Genomic DNA, 21,337 nt, shown 5'->3' with positions numbered 1-21,337 from the left:
TACTGGACCAAACGATCTTTGAGGATAATATCCACGTATATTTTTGTCTTTGAATATTCCACAGAGTCTAGCACAACAATTTCACATAATAAATGGTCTCTCTCTCTACATGTATAATGAGTTACTATTATTAAAATCATTACTGTAGGAGCTATTCCTTCTAGAAACATCTGTAAACTACAGAAAATCTCTACATTCTACATTCATAGAGAAATTTTTCTTTAAAACTATCATTAGGGCTTCCTTGGTGGCCTAGGATTCTTAAGGTGACACGGTTTTGATCCCTGGTCCAGAAGATCCCACATGTCTCAGAGCAACTAAGTCAGTGAGCCATAACTACTAAGTCAGCACTCTAGAGTCCGATAGCCACAACTACTGAAGCCCGTGCGCCCAAGAGGCCATGTTCCACAACACGAGAAGGCACTACAGTGAGAAACCTGTGTGCCACAGCTGGAGAGGAGCCCCACTGACCGCAACTAGAGAAAGCCTGCACATAGCAATGATGACCCAGTGCTGCCAAAGTGAATAAACCTTAAAAAAAACTATCATTAAATTCTGACATCCTATAACTAATAATAGGGAGCTCCTTTAACTAAAGATCATATTACAACCAGCCTTACATGAGAATTTTTTTTTTAAAGATGGGGACAATAACATAAATGTGTTCTGAAAGAGAATTCAGTATAGTGACAAATAATTACCATTTATATTAATTGGTATTACTATACCAATATATAGAGAAAAACCATTTATTATGACAAATCATTGTGCCAGGTAAAATTTAGGAATTAAACAAAGGCAAGAGGTCAACATTTCCACACCTATGATAACTTCTGCAGCAGGCAGCGTCTGAGATTTGACTTAATTCTCAGTTGCAATACATTTTAATTCAGTGTATTTTAACTTTGTGGATCATAACAAACTGTGGAAAGCTGTTAAAGAGATGGGAATACCAGACCACCTTATCTGTCTCCTGGGAATCCAGTATGCAGGTCAAGAAGTAACAGTTACAACCCTGGTTGACTGGTTCAAGATTGAGAAACGAGTGTGACAGGGCTGTCTGCTGTCACGTTGTTTGTTTAGTCTATACTCTGAGCACATCATGAGAAATGCTGGGCTGGATGAGTTACAAGCTGGAATCAAGACAGGCAGAAGAAACACCAACAACTGAGATATGTGGATGATCCCACTCTAATGGCAGAAAGCAAACAGAAACTAAAGAGCCTCTTGATGAGGGTGAAGGAGGAGAGTGAAAGAGCTGGCTTAAAGCTAAATATTAAAAAAATTTAAGATGATGGCATCCAGCCCCATTACCGCATGGCAAATAGAAGAGAAAAGGTGGAAGTAGTGACAGATTTCCTCTTCTTGGGCTTCAAAATCACTATAGATGGTGCCTGCAGCCATGAAATCAGATGTTTGCTTCTTCACAGGAAAGCTATGACAAACCTAGACAGTGTGTTGAAAAGCAAAGACATGACTCTGGCAACAAAGGTCCACATTGTCAAGGCTATGGTCTTCCCAGTGGTCACATATGGTTGTGAGAGCTGGACCATAAAGAAGGCAGAACACCGAAGAATTGGTGTCTTTAAACTGTGGTGCTGGAGAAGACTCCTGAAAGTCCCTTGGACAGCAAGGAGATCAAATCAGTCAATCTTAAGGGAGATCAACCCTGAATACCTTTTGGAAGGACTGATGCTGAAGCTCCAGTATTTTGGTCATCTGATGTGAACAGCCAATTCACTGGAAAAATCCCTGATGCTGGGAAAGATTGAGGGCAGAAGGAGAAGAGGGCATCAGAGGATGAGATGGCTGAATGGCATCACCGATGCAAGGTACATGAACTTGGCAAACTTCAGGAGATAGTGAGGGACAGGGAGTCCTGGTATGTTGCAATCCATGGGGTCTCAAGAGTTGGACGCGACTGAGTGAACAACAATCGTAATTTAGTTTAATTCTAGTACATTTAACTCACTCTTTCATCTAGCTTTGTGTGTGACCTCAATTTAACTTCAACTTTAAGATTCTGAAAAGCCCTCTGTAGATGAGCTTTGGAACTCACAAGCAAGCTGCATCTAGTCTGTTCAGAATTTAAGGTGTGTATGCACAATAGCAGGTACTTCCTCTGAGAAATGTCTGCAGCACACGACCCCACACTACAACCTACAACTTATATGACCACATCGTTTCACTCCATAGAACACCCTTGATAAATGAACAACAAGTGGATTATATACATAGATTGCTAGGGCTGCCATAACAAAATGCAAGACTGGGTGGCTTAAACAATAGAAACCTGTTTTTTCACAGTTCTGTTCTGAAGGTTCAAAGATCAGATGTCAGCAAAGTTGGTTTCATTTGACCTACAAATGGCTACTTTCTTGTGTCCTCAAGCGGTCTTTCTTCTGTGCATGAGTACCCTTAGTGTCTCTTTTTATGTCCAAACTTCCTCCTCATATAAAGAAGCCAGTTAGAATGGATTAGGGCCCACTCTAAGAGGCTCACTTTAACTTAAAACCTCTTTTAAGGCCCTGTCAGCAACTACAGTCAGTCTGAAATACTGGGGGCATATATATGAATTTGGGGGCAGGGAGAACAGCACAATTCAGCCCATAACAATAGCTAACTAGGTTCATTTATCTCTGTCCTAGGCATTAACTTAGTCTTTGTTTGTTTCAGAGCCAAAGCAACCTTTTTCAGCCACACTTCCCCCAAGCAGGCTACACAGAGAAAAGTTATTTGAGGATTATATTCCACGTAGCCCTCTAAGCTGGAGAACGCAATGGCACCCCACTCCAGTACTTTTGCCTAGAAAATCCCATGGATGGAAGAGCCTGGTAGGCTGCAGTCCATGGGGTCGATAGAGTCGGACACGACTAAGCAACTTCACTTTGACTTTTCACTTTCATGCATTGGAGAAAGAAATGGCAACCCACTCCAGTGTTCTTGCCTGGAGAATCCCAGGGATGCGGAAGCCTGGTGGGCTGCCGTCTATGGGGTCGCACAGAGTCGGACATGACTGAAGCGACACAGCAGTAGCAGCAGCAGCCCTCTAAGCAGTCCATGGGGTCGCTAAGAGTCGGACACGACTGAGCAACTTCACTTTCACTTTTCACTTTCACGCATTGGAGAATGAAATGGCAACCCACTCCAGTGTTCTTGCCTGGAGAATCCTAGGGACGGGGAAACCTGGTGGGCTGCTGTCTATGGGGTTGCACAGAGTTGGACACAACTGAAGCGACACAGCAGCAGCCCTCTAAGTGTCATGTGGGTCCCCTTGGGTACTTCACATATGACAACATTCATGGCAACCCATCTGCTGCAATGTGGTTAACTGAGAGTCACCAAGAAGTTGTTCAGCAACAAATCTTACAGACTGTCTCTGAAACCAGAATAATGCTTTTACAATCTTTCCCCCTTAAGGCATGCCATTTAATTAGAAGTACACAAGGGCACATCTGGAAATCCCTGTGGTCTTCTGGAAGGTATTATCGTTGGTGAGGAACCTACTGGAGCGAATACCCAAAGGTTCTTTAATACTTTTGAGGAGGAGTAACAATAAGAGTTAAGACAGGAAGTTCAGTTCAGTTCAGCCGCTCAGTCGTGTCCGACTCTTTGCGACCCCATGAATCACAGCACGCCAGGCCTCCCTGTCCATCACCAACTCCCGGAGTTCACTCAGACTCACGTCCATCGAGTCAGTGATGCCATCCAGCCATCTCATCCTCTGTCGTCCCCTTCTCCTCCTGCCCCCAATCCCTCCCAGCATCAGAGTCTTTTCCAATGAGTCAACTCTTCGAATGAGGTGGCCAAAGTACTTGAGTTTCAGTTTTAGCATCATTCCTTCCAAAGAACACCCAGGGCTGATCTCCTTCAGAATGGACTGGTTGGATCTCCTTGCAGTCCAAGGGACTCTCAAGAGTCTTCTCCAACACCACAGTTCAAAAGCATCAATTCTTCGGCACTCAGCCTTCTTCACAGTCCAACTCTCACATCCATACATGACCACAGGAAAAACCATAGCCTTGACTAGACGAACCTTTGTTGGCAAAGTAATGTCTCTGCTTTTCAATATGCTATCTAGGTTGGTCATAACTTTCCTTCCAAGGAGTAAGCGTCTTTTAATTTCATGGCTGCAGTCACCATCTGTAGTGATTTTGGAGCCCAGAAAAATAAAGTCTGACACTGTTTCCACTGTTTCCCCACCTATTTCCCATGAAGTGATGGGACCAGATGCCATGATCTTTGTTTTCTGAATGTTGAGCTTTAAGCCAACTTTTTCACTCTCCACTTTCACTTTCATCAAGAGGCTTTTGAGTTCCTCTTCACTTTCTGCCATAAGGGTGGTGTCATCTGCATATCTGAGATTATTGATATTTCTCCCGGCAATCTTGATTCCACCTTGTGTTTCTTCCAGTCCAGCATTTCTCATGATGTACTCTGCATAGAGTTAAATAAACAGGGTGACAATATACAGCCTTGACATACTCCTTTTCCTATTTGGAACCAGTCTGTTGTTCCATGTCCAGTTCTAACTGTTGCTTCCTGACCTGCATACAAATTTCTCAAGAGTTAGATCAGGTGGTCTGGTATTCCCATGTCTTTCAGAATTTTCCACAGTTTATTGTGATCCACACAGTCAAAGGCTTTGGCATAGTCAATAAAGCAGAAATGGATGTTTTTCTGGAACTCCCTTGCTTTTTCCATGATCCAGCGGATGTTGGCAATTTGATCTCTGGTTCCTCTGCCTTTTCTAAAAACCAGCTTGAACATCAGGAAGTTCACGGTTCACATATTGCTGAAGCCTGGCTTGGAGAATTTTGAGCATTACTTTACTAGTGTGTGAGATGAGTGCAATTGTGTGGTAGTTTGAGCATTCTTTGGCATTGCCTTTCTTTGGGATTGGAATGAAAACTGACCTTTTCCAGTCCTGTGGCCACTGCTGAGTTTTCCAAATTTGCTGGCATATTGAGTGCAGCACTTTCACAGCATCAAAGGCAACAGTAAAGGCCTGGAGCCAATTCTTGAGGCTTCCAGTGAGCTATTAGGGAGGGCTTCCCCCGCCCCTTAAATACTCATATATGACATGTTAAATAAAAGAGTTTAAAGAAAATAAGCCAAAAATATTGGGTTGGCCAAAAGGTTTTTGGGTTTTTCCATAACACTTTACAGAAAAACTCCAACAAACTTCTCGGCCAACCCAGTAGTAATATCCAGGTAAATCTCATTCTTGATGCTGAGAACAAATCTTACACACTTTATAATGACACACCTATGAGCAGTGGACATAGGAGCCTGGCAGGCTACAATCCATAGGGTCCAAAGAGTCAGACATGATGAAAGTGACTTAGAACATGAGCAGATTAAAAATGCACTTGATTTTTACCAAACTTATAAAGTCATTTTTATAAAGCAAATGGATTTCAATCTCCTCATAACAATGCCTGCAATAATGAGGAAACTGCATATATACCAGTCTCAAGAGAATCTTGTTTTATACTTCAAATGGTTATCTTCTATGTCCTGTGTGTCTTACAATTTACATTTCATCTGAGGTAGCCTCAGGCCCAGCACTAATAACAATGAACAGAGAATACAGTTTATCAGTCAATGTAATTTGCACCTGTCACCACAGTATGACTCTTATACTCTAATTTGTACAAATAACTGGGCTTGAGGAAACCCTTTCCAGTAGATCGTGGTATTTGCTAATCCATCGATGATAAAATGTGATCCTCACTCTAAGTAGTTTCCCTAAGTGTGGGAGGCCTGGGATTAACTGTTCCGTTGTTGTTCTACGGCTAAATTGTGTCTGACTGTTTGTGACTTCATGGACTGCAGCATGCCAGGCCTCCCTAGCTGTCTCTTATTAACTTTCAAAACACCATCAAATGCAGAAGTCTCATTAAATGCAACCTGCAATGAACAGTGTCCAAAGAATGTTAACTGAAAAATTCTCAGCACCATACTAAGAGAAAACTTTCAGCATAGATGACACTTAAATCATTTTCTCTCTGAATTAGCCAAGTTTAGTGGTTTCATTCAAAATACTTCAAAAATGATGGTTTATGCACCAGGAAAAAAAAATCCCTTTATATTGCTCTTATTTAGAAAATAGAAACAGCTCAACAACCTTACACAAATGTGTTACAAGCTCTCCCTTTCCTACAAAGGTAGTCAAGAACAAATAAATTGACGCTGAATGTGCAATAATCAAGTAAAGATTCCTCTGAACTTGTTCGTGGTGCCATACATTTTTACTTACTAACGGTTCAGGTCATGAATTTTTGGAAAATTGCACGTCTTGGTAAGCTTTCGTGGTCTCTACTCGCTTTTTCCCTTCTCTGCTTGTTATCTGTTGCCTTTCGGTCTTCTGATACTTCCATTTCCTCCTTTTTATGTTCCTGCTGTGTCCACCGAACAGGAGAAACCTGGTGTAAGTGATCCAACCTCAAGTCATCTTTTTATTCTAGACTTTCCAGATTGGAACGTGAGAAAGACGACCCGGGTGCAGCCCAAATATTACCTATTCCACAAAGTGTGGGTGGAAAAATGTGTCCTTGCCCTTCATTTTGTATCTATTTAACTAACGGCACTGTCGTGCCCAAACGTAGATATTGGCCAAGAACTAGATTTCCAAAATGGCTTTGCTCCTTTTGAGCTGACATCAGTCTATAAAATGCAATTTACTTCCACTGCAACCAATCCTTCCTTCTAACCCAAATATTACCCAATATACAGACAACTGAACCTAACCTAGTGCAGACAACAGATTCGCATCTCCTAAATTCAGTAAAGAGCCGACACAGCCGTCGACTGATGTGAAGGAAAGAGTCAGAAGGGAAAAAAAAAAAAAGACACAAACCCACTACACAAACCCCAGAGGCGGGTGTCGCCAGGATCGCGCCCTCCCGCCGCCGTGCCCACAGCGAGCACGCCTTCCCGCCGTGGCCACGCCTCCTGCCGCCTCGCCGTGGCCACGCCTCCCTCGACCCCGCCCCGTTGCGGCCACGCCCGACGTGAGGCGCGGGAGCCGCCGGGCCGGGGGCGGGGCCTGCGCCGCCCCTCCCCCCGCCGCCGCCGCCGCCGCCGCCGGCGGCCTCCGCGCGGGCCTCCCAGCCCGTATTCCACTCACTTTGTTCTCCGCCTTTGTCCTAATCCACACCAGCAGGTGGAGCCGCAGTTAAAGTTTCCGAGTCCATTCCGGGAGCGGGAGCCCATCTTGCTCGCCGCGGAGGCCCTCGCTGGAGGAGGAGGGTCAGAGCTCGGGTACAGCCAATCGCGGGCAACGCTGCTAGTTATCAGAGCAGAATGGGCTGTAGTTTAGTGAAATAGGAAAGCTGCAAAACACTGTGGAGTGTTCCCGTGTAAATAAAAAGAGGAAAAAAAAGTTTCTCAAGTCGCCGCTGCACGACGTCGGGCCGGCGCCGGGGCGGGGGTCTGCGCTCTCCCGAGCGGCCGCGCGCTGGACTTTATTGTGCCGCAACGAGCCCCCCGTCCCCATTGTTTGTGTTTTTTTCAAAATATGGCAAAGGTTCAGGTGAACAATGTAGTGGTGCTGGATAACCCTTCTCCTTTCTACAACCCATTCCAGTTCGAGATCACCTTCGAGTGCATCGAGGACCTGTCTGAAGGTGAGTCGGGCGCCCGCCCGCCGCCGGGCTGTCAGTTGCGGGCTGCAGACGTTGAAAGTTTCCCGGGCCCGGCCTCGCGCGGGCGGCCGGGGCTCGGCGCCGAGCGGGCTGCGGGCTCGGCTCTGCGGAGGGAAACTTGAAGTTGATGGACGACGGCCGGCCAGGCGCGCGCAGCGTTCGGCCGCCGCTGGGGCGCCTGCCGCGGCTCAACTTGCGAGGAACTTGTTCGAGCGGAGGTAGCCATGTTGTCAGCTTTGTCTGGCGGGCGGGCGCTTCGCGAGACCCGCACTAGCGCCCGCGGCGCCGGCCGGGGGTCGCGCCGGGCTGGCCCCGAGCACCCAACGGCCTCCGCGGCCCCGGCGAGGAGGTGGGAAGGCAGAGGCATGTGTGTGGTCGGCGCCGGCGAGTTCGCAGCGGAGCCATCTTACCGAGAGTAGAGAATTGGGCCACCGACCCCGGCGTCACGACGCCTCCTCTCCGCGGGTGACGAGCGCGGCGCCCCGCCTGCCCACCTTCCTGCCCCCCAGCAAGAGGCACATCCATTTTTAGCGCTCACGCTGGAGTTACCGGACTCTCCGGGGTGGCCATGCCCGGCCGCTTCGGGGAGGGGAGCGAGGCTGTCCTCGCGCTGATTTCTGGCTCCCTGGACCAACCAGTGGGGGAGGCGGGCGCAGGCTCGCCCCTCGGCGCCACGGGCCGGCGCTCTCCGGGGGCCGCGGGTGCTCCCGGGCCGGCGCTCCCCAGCCGGCACCCAGGATGCTCGGGGCGCCCGGGGATGCTGGCGCGCAGGCTCGCCCCGAGCAACGTGGGCTCCTCATCCTTAGTGACTGAAATCTTCTCTCCTCTCTCTCAGGAAGAAACGTATTGCTAAGCTAGCAAGTTACATTTAACGTGAGAGCAGAAATACGTAAAATATTTAAATAATTTCCAGGACTTAATCACTGGCTTCTAGGTAGTTTGAAAGACTTCCTTCAAGAACGTGTTGAAATCTAATTACAGCAACTCCACATCCAAATACCCTGAACATAACACACAAAAGTGGGCTAGGAAATAAAGTCCTGATGGCAATGCAAAATTTAGTATTTTTTTCTAAGTTCGTTTTAAGGTCCTCAGAAAGACATATAGCATGTGCAGTAAGAAATTTAGAAAGCTAAAATTTGCCAAGATCTTTCCGATTTTATTAAAACCATCCAGTGCTCCATTTTCAAAATTTCAAGGGGAAAAAAAAGTTTAACTTCATCGATGATAATTTTACAGCTAAATAGGGGACAGACTTTGTTTGAACTTACAATTATGTTTAGCAAAATGCATTTTAAATTATATGCTAATCAAGGCATGTAAAGCATTTTCACTTAAAAAATTATCCTTTAATCCCTGTATAATGTATTTTAGGTAGCGTGTAAACTATTTCAATTACGAAAACCAACATATGCTCACTGTAATAAACTTTTTAAAAGTTGTTCATACATATATAAAGTAACAGTCCTCTGTACCTTCCGCCTCCCTGTCACTCAAAAGTAACCATAATTACCACTTTAGTGTGTGCTGTTCCGTACATTGTAGTTCTACTACAAATATAAAGCACATATGCACATACAATAGTAGGCACATTTTGAAAGACAATTCATTTATTAAACTAATTCTTAAATGGGCCGTTGCTAATAAAAATTAAAGGGGATTTTCCTTATTACCAACTTTGAAGCTATTTGGTTACTAAAGAACTGCCATAAGCATTTCGGCCACTAGGCCCATTTTCATGCCCACTAGACTAATTTTTTTGGTTTTACAATCAATCGCATATAAAAGTTGACAAATGCAAGAGAAATACAATAAATGAGTCCCTCCCAATTTATAGTACAGTGTTTTAGGCATTAGAACTTCTTGAAATTACTGGTATTTCTCAAGTGATATCTTCCATTTTAGGAGCCAGTTCTCAACAAGGAAGTTAGATGATTCAGGATGTTGTTACAGGGTTTTGACAATGGATGGTTGAAACCTGCCATTGATGTGTTCCATTTGTAATGGGATCTTTTCAGAACCAAGCTGAATCCTATCAGAATTTTTACAGTACTGATGTCAGGAATACACCTTACTTTGACTTGTCTACCTCACTTCCCAGGCATTTATACTGGGCATTTATTTAGTACTTTTTAAGAGTTCAAGCTGAGTCATACCGAAGCTGCAAAGGAATCTTTCAAAAAGGTGCCATGCTTATGTTCGCCACCTAGAGGCTGTGTGGATTAAGGAAATAGAGTTTACTTAGCAAAGACTTCTTATAGTCCCATCTTTTATGCTACAGTTTTTTAAAATATTTGTTCTTGAAAGTGAACTATAGAATAGTCCAATGAGAAATTTTTACTGTATAATTTTGTTTCAAGTTCCAAAGCTTGGCCGCCATTTTTCATACTTTAAATTGTCAATAGCCCTCACGTATTTTTACTTTCCTTTAAAAGCTGCCCTGTAGCTTTGTTTCAGAAAGTCTTTGAGTACTTTGCTTCAGAAAAAGTCTGAGTACTTAAGAGAATTTAGTTGAAATCTACTATAAGACCTCTACAGGGGTAGGACAGCAATCCACAGATACAAGGAGAGGCTCTCCTGTAAAGTCCGGGAGATAGGAGACCTTGGGTGTGTTTGATCTGATGGTCACCAAGCCTGTACACATTTTCATTGACTTTACTGCTGACTTTCTTATACCTTCTGTGGATTGCTGATTTCTCTTCTTTACTGAATGGAGCCTTTTTAAAAAATGTTGACCAATATCAATACTTTGAGCTGTCAGTTGAATACATACTTAAAACATAACTGAATGAAGCTTCATACTTTAAAACCTCAGGTTTGTACTAATTCACAAAGACTACATATGTCCCCCTATATCACAGGTGTTCCCAAATAGAGTAATTAGTTTGAAATTTACATGGTGACTTCCCTCACTCCCACCTCAAATGGAGACACTTGGGAGACTGACATTACCATGATTAAATGAAACAGTTAACTTTTTAAATAAGTGAGTAAACTCCTTCAAACTATCACCTGTGTAAAGCATTTCATCCTGTCCCTTCTTGTTTCAAATACAGGGGGCAAGGGAATGAAGCTAGGTTCAAAGAAAAGATTAAGAACAAAACAACGGATGCTAATTTATAAATTAAGTATTGTGCGTTTTAAACTCGGTAGCTATAGCAAGCATCCATAGCATAAAAGTTAAGGTACCCTGAGTTACAGCCTATACTCCTTAAGGCTAGATTATCTATCCCCCTGGCCTCTGCCCTCAGCCATGCCTTCCCACCTCCCGCAGTTAAATTCCTTTATTTCACTGTTGATTTGAGAGCTAAAAAGGGAAGAATCTATCTTCCTTAGATTTTTGGAAAGAGTCCAGGCTTTGGAGTCACAGAGACATAGCTTGGATTCTGATTCTTCCATTTACTAGCTGTGTGAATTTGGGTATATTACTTAACCTATCAAGAGTCTCAACTTTGTGTAACAGGTATAACTAAACCCATGTGATACCTACAAAGCTGTTGAGGTTTTGAATAACAGGTGTGAGGTGGCAAAGCCAATGCCCAGGTATTTTATAAAGGGAGGTTTTTAAGTCATAACCACGTTCTTGCACCAGACCACAAATGCCAGCTTATAACAATTAAGGCAAGAGCACGATCCATAGTAGTACAAATACTTATGGAATGAACAAAGAATTATGGAAACCTCTGTGTGACAATTCCCAGTCTTTTTACTTAGCTAGTTGAGTAGTTTCCATACCCCTTTCTTCTTAAAACCATTTCTCCACTTGACTTTTGGGTTACCTGCTTCACTGGCCACTAATTGGGTAACTTTAATTGATCCTATCTCCCTGACTTCTTAACTTTGGAGAGCCCCCTGGGCTCACTCCCTTGGAATCCCACCTATTTTCAAGGTTTCACATATGGACAGTTTCTAAATTTTTACCAGATATATGATCTCCACTTATTCATTACCTTCTTTATCCCTGGAACTCCTGATGGTTTCCCTTCCCTGCCCCCAGAAAAATAAGTGGCTCTTGCTGGCTCCACCTTCAGGATATATCCACAATGTTACTACTTCTCCCCTCTATGGCTACATGTGGTCCAAGACACCATAATTTCTTGCCTCAATTGAACTATCCTCCTGTTTTGTCCCTTGCCATCTTACAGTCTCTACTAAACACAGCAACTAAAATGATCCTCCTAAGATGAAAGTCACCCACTCCAGTATTCTTGCCTGGAAAATTCCATGGACAGAGGAGCCTGGTGGGCTACAGTCCATGGGGTCAAAAAAAAGTTAGACATGACTGAGCGACTAATGCAAACACACAAAATGAAAATCAGACCATGTCGCTCCTCTCAACATTCAACATTCCAGTGGCTTCCCATGCCACTTCATGAAAAAGCCAAAAATCCTTACGATGACTTCCAAACCCTGCATCCTCTAGCTACACCTTTCACCTCCAGATCTCACAGTCAGCTGCTTTCTCTCCTGCTCATTCTGCTCTTGCCCCCGTGGCTTTGCTTTTTCTCAAGCCTGTGCCTGCTGTCTCGCCTTAGTACTTGCTGTTCCTTCTGACTAGACACTCATACTGCTTGTTCCCTCTCTTAATCTTCATCAGCAAATAGATAATCTCACGAGATGTCAGACGTAGGACCCTGCATCTAGAAATGTACTAGAAATTGAAGATAAAGTGGCCGAGGTCTGGGACAGAACCGTGACACAGTAAGAGAAAGAAGAAACCTAAAGGATCTCTTACTTCAATAAACTGCAGTTTATGATACATTATGAATAAGTAATGCCTAGCCTATTCCTGGTACCTATTTAAGGAACAAAAAGAGCTACAACGTTATACAAGAATGACAACACATGAAGGCATTAGATTCTCCATAGGTGACCCAGAAACATCACCGCCCCCATCCCCGAGTGCTGGTGTAGACTTTGTGGAGTGGATCCAAGAGGCAGGCCACACAGTGCCAAACATCCTCAGAGGACCAGGAGGTCTGAGAGAGAATTTGTATTTGTGGAATGGTGTCCCTCCCCCTACTAATGAGGAGGCTGCTTGCAAAGAGCAGTCATTGTACTCATCTCTGGGTTCTTCTCGCAGAGCACACTGTCAAGGGTGCTCAGTAAAGACTGAATTACATATAATGACTGAACTACATGGAGTGACTTGGCTTGTACTTTATTCTTTCTTGTTCTCATGCCTGTTCCCACAGTGTATACTCTGACACATCAAGTGGTATAAGAAACCTTTGTTTCCTCTTCCCAATGTAAAGAATGGATGACAGGAAGGGGTGCCATGAGGGAGAAACCCACTGTGAACCTTTAACAGTTGAGTTGAAGCCCTAAGGGGCTTCTGAGCCATAGGAGCAGTTGGCAAATAGTGATTTTTCCACTTTGGAGCTCTTTGATCTGGATCTATGCATAATATGGGGTAGCCCTTCCAAAGTGGGTTTAGCAGGTTAAATGATGACATACAGAAAAGGCAGAGGGATTCCTTAGCCAAATAAATTTAGGAAACACCGGATTAATAGTACTGGTATTCTTTACTGAAGGATTTCTCAGACCCCTTGTTCTGCCAGTGTGCTTTATAAATCCTCAAGAGCATTTCCCAAGCTTTTGGCCATGTTGTTTCATTCGCGAGATGCCCTGACCAGGAACCAGTATTTCACATAACAGCACTGTGAGAAACTGGTATGAAATGTACAAATTTTATAAGGAGCACTTACGTGTGTTTCTGGATTTTCTGCTATGAAAAGCCAATTTTAGCAGCCAATAAATGGTGTAAGTGGACATTCAAAGGGTCTTTGATGTCATCTTGTAATTACTGAATATGAAATAATATTTTGGTTTTTAACCCTAGACCTGGAATGGAAAATTATCTATGTGGGCTCTGCAGAAAGTGAAGAATACGATCAAGTTTTAGACTCTGTTTTAGTGGGCCCTGTTCCTGCAGGACGGCATATGTTTGTATTTCAGGTAAGATTATTCTTGGTATATCTGTATGCCAAATACATTTCTAAATGGTCCTCAGCCCTTTCCTTTTGGGCTACATCATTCTGGTTCTACTGCATTCACTTTTTATCTGCTTCTTTCATGTTTTAATAAGTTTATGTGTCATGAAGGAATGCCACCTCCTGGTTACACGTGCTGAGAGTGTTCCTGTGATTTTTACTTCGGGGTTTGAACAGCACGCAGTTAACCTTTCACTGTGGCAGCACACATGTGATGGTTAATTTTGCACTCTTCCTGTGAATAGCCTCTAAGTATGAAACCTTTAGGGTGGCTGGCTGTCCAGCAGCCCAAAACAGGGGTTCAAAATGCTTACTACTAACTGGGATCATCAGTAATATGCATTTTCAGATTATAGTTTCAGACACTAGGAATGATATAACAAAACAACTTTATTTTAGCATTACTGAATCAGTAATTCAGCTAGGTTACCAGGTATGTTAGAAGATAAGAGATCTGTGAGATCTGAGGTCACTGGAAGTCCAGTGGTCTACTAAAGCATCTCCCCTACACTTCTTATAGAGGGTTACTATTACAAATCCACAGCTCTGTCATTTATAAGGAGAAACTCTACTAATAGATAATTATGTTCTCCGATCCCACTGACAGTATTTAGGTCTGTGCCAAGGCTTCAGACATTGTCTTCTGTGTTGAAAAATACTACTCCTTTCAGTGCACATCAAATTGTTGTATACAACTATCCAGTCACTTCTCAGTTATCCATGTTTATTAGAGGAAGATGTTTATAATAGTCCAAAGAGTAACTAGCCATAGTTTTTTAAAAAACTATTATTAATTTTTTTTTTTTTACAAGTTTTGCCACCCAACAGAATTCCATTATTTAAGTAGAACCCACTGAGAAGACTTAACCAGAAAAAAAAAGCTAAATCTTCTATCCCTGAGCACTCACTTGGTTCACTTCACAGATGAGGCCAATTTAAATGAATACTGTTGGTTAAATAATCCCAGAAGATATGGGCTAAGAATCACTCAAACCTATCTCTCAAGCTACCACTGCTCCCTCCTCTTTCCTAAATTTGAATTCAAAATCTTAGTCTCCTAGCCTTAGTGCTTTTTATTAAAAAGCAACAAGTATTATATGTAAATAAATGGTTAAGGAAAGCTTACATATACTGACTGAAAGGCTCAAATATATTAGTTACAAGTTCTGTTAGAGACTTCCCTGGTGGTCCCGTGGTTAGGACTCTGCCTTCCAATGCAGGGAGTACAAGTTCGATCCCTGGTCGGGGAACTACATGCCCACAAGCCTCCTGGCCAAAAAAAAAACCAAAACATAAAACAAGCAGTTTTATAACAAATTCACTAAAGACTTTAAAAATGGTCCACATTAAAAAAAACAAAAAAAACCTTTTAAAAAAGATAAGTGCTGTTAAGCTGAGTTGTGTGACTGACTGACATCTTAGCGGAGGACGAGGGTATCAGAGATGCCTGTATAGGGAAGCCCTGCACTTGAAAACTAGGTTTAGTCCCACTCTGCTGCTTAGAGACATGTGACTTCAGTCAGGCTCCTAGCCACGCCAGTCATCTCTGAACTGTGAATAATAGCCTACCTCATAAGAATGTCATGAGGAATAAAGCAGTTAAGTATAATCAGTGACAGACAGCTCCCTATTTCTATAATGAGAACTAAGTTTTTATTCTCTTAGCTTCTTGAAATTGTTATATAAAGAAGCACTATTTGCTCTGATCCACAAGCCTAGAGAACCTATACTTCAGATGTGTGCTGTGCTTAGTCATGTCTGACTCTTTTGTGACCCCATGGACTGTAGCCTGCCAGGCCCTCTGTCCATGGAATTTCTCAGGCCAGAATACTGGAGTGGGTTGCCATGACCTTCTCCAGGGGATCTTCCCAACCCAGGGATCGAACCCAGGTCTTGTTCATTGCAGGCAGATTCTTTACCATCTGAGCCACCAGGGAGGCCCACTTCAAAGATGATAATTCGTAATTCAAATCAAGAAACTTGAGGTGTAGTGATATACCTTTCAATGCTGATTTAAAAAAAAACTTGCAAATACATGCCGTATTTTTTAAACAAACTTTTAAAAATTTATCTTTTCTATGTGTTTATGTTGGTTAAGAATATTCCTCAACTTTGGGCTTTAAGTGCTATGGGAAAAGTTCTTAAAAAGTATTTCCCTGTAGTGATTTTCACTTTGGTATGTGTGCACATGTTGCCACAAGTACAGAGGAAGTACAATGTGACCTAGATCACGTGTTCAGCCTATGCGTTTTTTTGAATTCACTCTTATCAGCAGAAAGGTACTAAAATAGTTTTGTGTTTTATGTTTGAAACAAATTACCATAGTGTTCTCCTGGTCTGCCATGATTTTGCCTCTCCAAATAAAATGCCTTCCTCTTAATTAAGTGTGTCAAAGGCTAGCAGGAAGGTGCCCAGACATCTACCTCGTATTGCTTGTTGGAGTCAAAGATCTCTGCTTATCACTTCTCCATCCTAAATCATCTGAGAGGCCTGCAGGCTTCTCTCCTTGATTTCGCTCAGGCTGAATCCTTTAGCAAACAAATTTTAAAACACAAACATGCTTAGAACCAATCTGCTGAGGGGATGGGAAGCAATAGTGGGAGAGGTTCCCATAGCACTAAACCACCTGTTTCCCATCTCTACCCAAAGGCAAACAGCATATTCTCAGGCCCCCTGTTCTATTCTGGTATTTCTCCAAAGAGATCATAAACCACGTAAGGGCAGGAACTGAGTTATGAATAAATTTCAAAATACTCAGTATATACTGTGCCTAGAACCATGCCAGACTTGAGATCACAGAGTTGGATGGGACTCCTGCCCAAGATAAAGCTTAGAATTTTAGGGAAGCTTGAAGGGTAAACATATTTAGATTGTTGGAATACATTAATAGAGACATTGTGTCAAATAATATGAGTGCATAAAGAGTGCTATTAATTATATGTTTGGATTAGAAAGTGCCTTACTAAGAAGGATACATTTGACACAAGCTTCAAAGATGAATTTTTCAGCAAGTTAGGGAAGGAATATATGCAAGACACAAAGGCATGAAGAATTATTACTACTTTTTAAAGAACTTACATTTCTAGACCAAGAGGTGGAGTTAAAGAGACTGTAATGTTGATTGAGACCAAATGTGAAGGGCCTTATAAATGAAGCTAAAAACTGAGGGTTTTTATGTCAGAAATTAGGGTAATCACCTGAGGTTTTTAAAACCCAGTGAAGGGATAGGAATAGATTTGCACTTAGATAGCATTAGCATGTTGGCCATGGTGCAATTAGGCTAACACTGGGGGAGACCAGCAGGGAAGTTTTAGCAATATTCCAGATGAGAGATGAAGACCTGAATTCTGCTTTCAGAGATGGTGGACACTGAGACCCACTAGATGTGGGAGGTAGGGAAGCTGAGGTGACAGGCTTCTAGTCTAGGTGACTAGGTGGGTGTCCGGTGCCTTTCTGTGTCACCTCCCTGTGGTAGGTAGATAGTAATCACGAGTCTTTAATGATAATGGCCTGAGAACACCAGTCAGAAGTGCTCCCAAGCTGAGGCATGAGCTGAAGCGCTCACCCAGGCCCAAGGATGGCCCTTCGTGTCGCAGCAAGAGTAGCCAGTCTGTGGGACTTCATATGCTTCGTGCCATCAGAGTGGCTGCTCTCGGCCATGCTCAGTGCTACCACTGCCTGTCCCCAGCCTGTGACGCCTTCCAACTAAGTCCTTCCTGTCTTCCACGTGGCTGTGGACAGGGCCTGAGCTCTCAGCCACCTCTAGCTCACCTGCCTTAAGTTTCAGCTTAGAGCAGTTTGATTCAAAACAAGATCTGCCTCAAACAATCTCTACCTTCACTGAATTTCCATAGTATGTGGGACTATTTGTATTTTTTGAAATTCTGCTATAAAACTATTTCCACTCCACTTTGAGTTTTATATTAATTTCCTATTAGAATATCTGTGAGGGGTGGGGGGTGTTGACTGGATATGAGAATATGGGTCCTAGGAAACTGGATAATAAACATGTGCTGCCAAAAGGCTGTATGGGATAATTAAATGTTTACTAATTTTTAAGGTCTGAAATTATGACTGGGAAGGTTGGACTCAATAAGACTATTGATTTGTTTACTATATTTTATAAAAGGTTTTATAATTGAATATTGCATAATCCGTCATGAACCAGCACACACAGTAGCCGCACACACGGTAGCCACATGTATTTTCCTCTAGACATGGTGATGTTTTCAGGTACTTAGGCATATTGTGGAGAAATGTATGAGCTATATTTTCTAGCTATAAGTCAGTTTCAAAAATGAGCATTTGCCTTCCCAGTATGATTTCCAAGTTTTGGTTGCTGTGCCCTTGACTGAAGGTGCTCAGTGTAACCAAAACTCCAGTTTTGCTTATGGTTAACAACACTTTGTGCCGTGTGTTTTTTTTTTTTTTACATGATTCTAGGCTGACGCACCTAACCCGGGACTCATTCCAGATGCAGATGCTGTAGGTGTAACAGTTGTGCTAATAACGTGCACCTATCGAGGTCAAGAGTTTATTAGAGTTGGTTATTATGTAAATAATGAATATACCGAGACAGAATTAAGGGAAAATCCGCCAGTAAAACCAGACTTTTCTAAGGTAATACTCCTTTTCATTATTCCTTTTTCATTCATTTTACTGTACAGTTTTTTAAGCAGTTGCCATTTCATAGTACACTATGAAAGTGGCTTTGAGACAAAATAAATTTGAGGTCCTTGTGCCAACTAAGCAAGCCAATCATTGTTCCCTTACCATGGATGACTTCAAAGCTACCTCCAGGTTAGCTATTAGCAGTTAATGTTGGTCAGGCACCTTGAGAGTCTGATGATTTAGAAAACGGAAAGTGCCTCCAGCAGGTCTCTGTTAATGGCTCCCTGTATGGCATTCCCCATACATCATGATTCTATCTATTTCCGTCTTTAGGATGTTCAAATTCCTGTGTGTTGTACTGATTATTCCATAATATTTTGGTCTGTAACATCTCAAAATTGTAGGGGGACGTTTTGTTTTTCATAGGAACATTGTTATCTCAAAACTCCCATATGCCTTGCTTCATCAGCTATTCTCAAAGGTTAAACTACAGGTCTTAAATATTATCTGGTGGTGAAAACAGCTAAGTTTCTGAGTGTGAACCTGAAGTCTGTGACTTGATATTCTCAGAAATACCAAGTACTTTATGATTTTCCATTGGGAACTATAATATTTAGTAACTGGTGATTTTTGTGATATTGAACATAACACTATCTACCAGACCATGTAAGAAACATTACATGGGAGTGGAATGGAATGTTCTTCTTTCTGATAATAAGGCGAGAATGTTTTTTATTCTGATGTGGAACCTTCCCTTTCTAATTTATTAGTTACCTGTATGGCTACTTGTATAGCAAAATGAGAAGGAACTAGAATATTCTGTCTAAGAATGAGCAATAATAATTAAAAGATAGGAAACCATTAATAATGAAAGGTCCTATTTGGGGATACTTTGCATTTTACTTGAAAATATTACTGAAGAAGGACCACATCAAAATCTAGAAAGCACGTTAATTTGTTAAATGAAGCATCCTCTGATGCATTCAAGAGATTCTCTCCCTTTTAAGAAATAAGGATAGAGTTAGATGTTTTGTTGGATAGTAAAAGATCTGAATGATTCCTTCAGGGTCCCCACATCTTGTTTCCATTAGGCTAAAATAATTTCTTTACTGCAGCCCTGTCATTTATTAGTTATGTTTAGTGTATTTTATTTGACTTATACCTTTGTATATGAAGACTTCCCTGGTGGCTCAGATGGTAAAGTGTCTGCTTGCAATGTAGGAGGACCTGGGTTCGACCCCTGGGTTGGGAAGATCCCCTGGAGAAGGAAATGGCAACCCATTCTAGTACTCGCACCTGGAAAATCCCATGGACAGAGGAGCCTGGTAGGCTATAGTCCATGGGGTCGCAAACAGTCAGACACGACTGAGCGACTTCACTCACTCAGTTTGTATATGAATTAGTGCTTTAGGAGTACAAATATAAAGAACCATTCTATTAAGGTCTATCTGTATACAGTGATCTAACTTTCTTAGTGTTTACCATTTATATATTTCCTTTATCCTCTAGCTTCAAAGGAATATTTTGGCATCCAATCCCAGAGTCACAAGATTCCACATTAATTGGGAAGATAACACAGAAAAACTGGAAGATGCAGAGAGCAGTAATCCAAATCTACCGTCACTTCTTTCAACAGATGCATTACCTTCGGCATCAAAGGGATGGTCCACATCAGAAAACTCACTAAATGTCATGTTAGAATCCCACATGGACTGCATGTGACCACCTGCCATCCCTTTAGTACAAATTAAGCTATAAAAACACACAGAACTATTTCCCTGAAATTCCGTAAGTACATAGTCAAGATGCAATGTGAAGAATTTGTTTAAAAAACATCCTGTAGAAAGTTTATAAGAAAACCAGTATTTGAGCAAATTGTGGAATATAAATACAACTATTTTTAAGTAAGTTTTTCTCTAATGTGTTATTTTATTTGTTCTGAAACTAATCTGATTAAAACATATATATTATTTTCTTCTCCTCTATATGTAATTAAAGCACTTAAAAAGAAAAATGAATCATTAGACCAGGTTGTAAAGATGTCTTAGCCTCTTGGATAATAATCTTTGGGCCACTATCTTAACTAACCTTTGAAAGAACAAAGTGCACTTCAACTAAATGTGTCTTCCTGTGATAACACATAATTTGGTTTGATTTAAGGGGCAAATTTCCGTTCTTTTCCCGGCATACCCTTAAAGAAGGGATTTGAAGTAAACTATATGTGACCAAGAACTTCAAGATCTAGTTTTCCAGGCCACTTTGAAGCCTCTTATGTCTACTATTCATATAATGTTAGACAGCATTCAGTTTGGTTCTAAGGTAACAAATGTGGTTAATTGTTTATAAGGTCCTCTGCCTATGATTTTTGTTTTTATAACAGTTTAGGACATCACAACAGTTCTTGAATCATACATCATCATTACCCAGTGAATTCAACATGTCAGAAGCAGATACAAACTCCCTAACTTTAAGAATAGAAGAGTATAATGACTTTGGTTCATTAGATTTATAAAAAATACTATGAACATAACCCTTTAAAACTGTTTTGACAAGTCATCTGTTGTTGGCAGCATTTATATAAAAACAGTAGATTTGGAAATATATATTTAGCTTTATCATATGAAACTATATATATTTCCACATAAAGTACTTTTCTCCGAATCTCCCGACACTCATGTACAATATTTGTGGTAGACAATTTCTAGATAGCTTTTTCAGATGAGGTTTTTTAAAAGCAATCTTGAAAAGGAATGCATTAACTAAACGGGACAAAAGGTTCTTTTTCTTTGATGAGAGCTAAGTCCTTCCTCAAAAAGTTTCTTATGTTCCAGTAAATTAAGTGTAGAATATTCTCATCACTCTTGCTGCTAATCAAGACATTAGCCATATAATACAGAATTATGCAGTGCCTTCATAGCTAAAACTTTTATACTGCACTTTTTAAAAGCATTTATTTTGAGGAAGGGAAAGGGGCATATGTCTGAATATGGATTTGAAGCTGTATATATTTCCTGTCATTCTACAAAGTGACTTTGTGAAGCAAAATTTTGCTAAATGTTAAACTCTGAAGTTTAGTATACCAGA

At 41.8% G+C, this 21,337-nt stretch overlaps 2 protein-coding genes across 8 annotated transcripts in view; one reads left to right on the top strand and one right to left on the bottom strand.

Annotated features, from left to right (window-relative positions):
• MCM9 (minichromosome maintenance 9 homologous recombination repair factor) overlaps positions 1 to 21,337 on the bottom strand; it is a 109,675-nt gene that overhangs the window by 60,382 nt on the left and 27,956 nt on the right. Inside the window, exon 1 of one of the 7 annotated variants that reach the window (XM_086317121.1) lies at positions 8,060 to 8,700. The exons of 5 other annotated variants lie outside the window; for them this stretch is intronic. In XM_086317121.1, coding sequence (XP_086173247.1) covers positions 8,060 to 8,174 — 115 coding nt within the window. In that variant the 5' untranslated portion in view covers positions 8,175 to 8,700. Of the gene's footprint in view, positions 1 to 7,132; positions 7,273 to 8,059; positions 8,701 to 21,337 lie in introns of those variants that run through there. One more of the 7 variants, XM_086317122.1, reaches the window with a different exon arrangement.
• On the top strand, positions 7,326 to 20,161 carry ASF1A (anti-silencing function 1A histone chaperone). The gene is made up of 4 exons (XM_086317127.1): positions 7,326 to 7,631; positions 13,492 to 13,607; positions 18,086 to 18,262; positions 19,763 to 20,161. Exons 1-4 carry the CDS (start codon positions 7,523 to 7,525, stop codon positions 19,973 to 19,975), a joined length of 615 nt encoding a protein of 204 aa, XP_086173253.1. The 5' UTR covers positions 7,326 to 7,522; the 3' UTR covers positions 19,976 to 20,161.

Source organism: Bos grunniens, chromosome 9 (assembly GCF_055505025.1).
Source record: "Bos grunniens cultivar Pamir isolate PY7600 chromosome 9, Bosgru_T2T1.0, whole genome shotgun sequence".
In the NCBI taxonomy this organism is placed as follows: Eukaryota; Metazoa; Chordata; class Mammalia; order Artiodactyla; family Bovidae; genus Bos; species Bos grunniens.
The sequence above is the reverse complement of the archived record's forward strand: the minus strand, read 5'-3'. Positions and strand labels throughout refer to the sequence as shown.

What these genes read in the sequence shown, in the direction of transcription:
- ASF1A (XM_086317127.1), top strand. Translation starts at nt 7,523, where the DNA reads ATGGCAAAGGTTCAGGTGAACAATGTAGTGGTGCTGGATAACCCTTCT. An exon ending in CATCGAGGACCTGTCTGAAG is followed by an intron (nt 7,632 to 13,491) that starts GTGAGTCGGGCG and finishes TTTTAACCCTAG; the next exon opens with ACCTGGAATGGAAAATTATC. An exon ending in GGCATATGTTTGTATTTCAG is followed by an intron (nt 13,608 to 18,085) that starts GTAAGATTATTC and finishes ACATGATTCTAG; the next exon opens with GCTGACGCACCTAACCCGGG.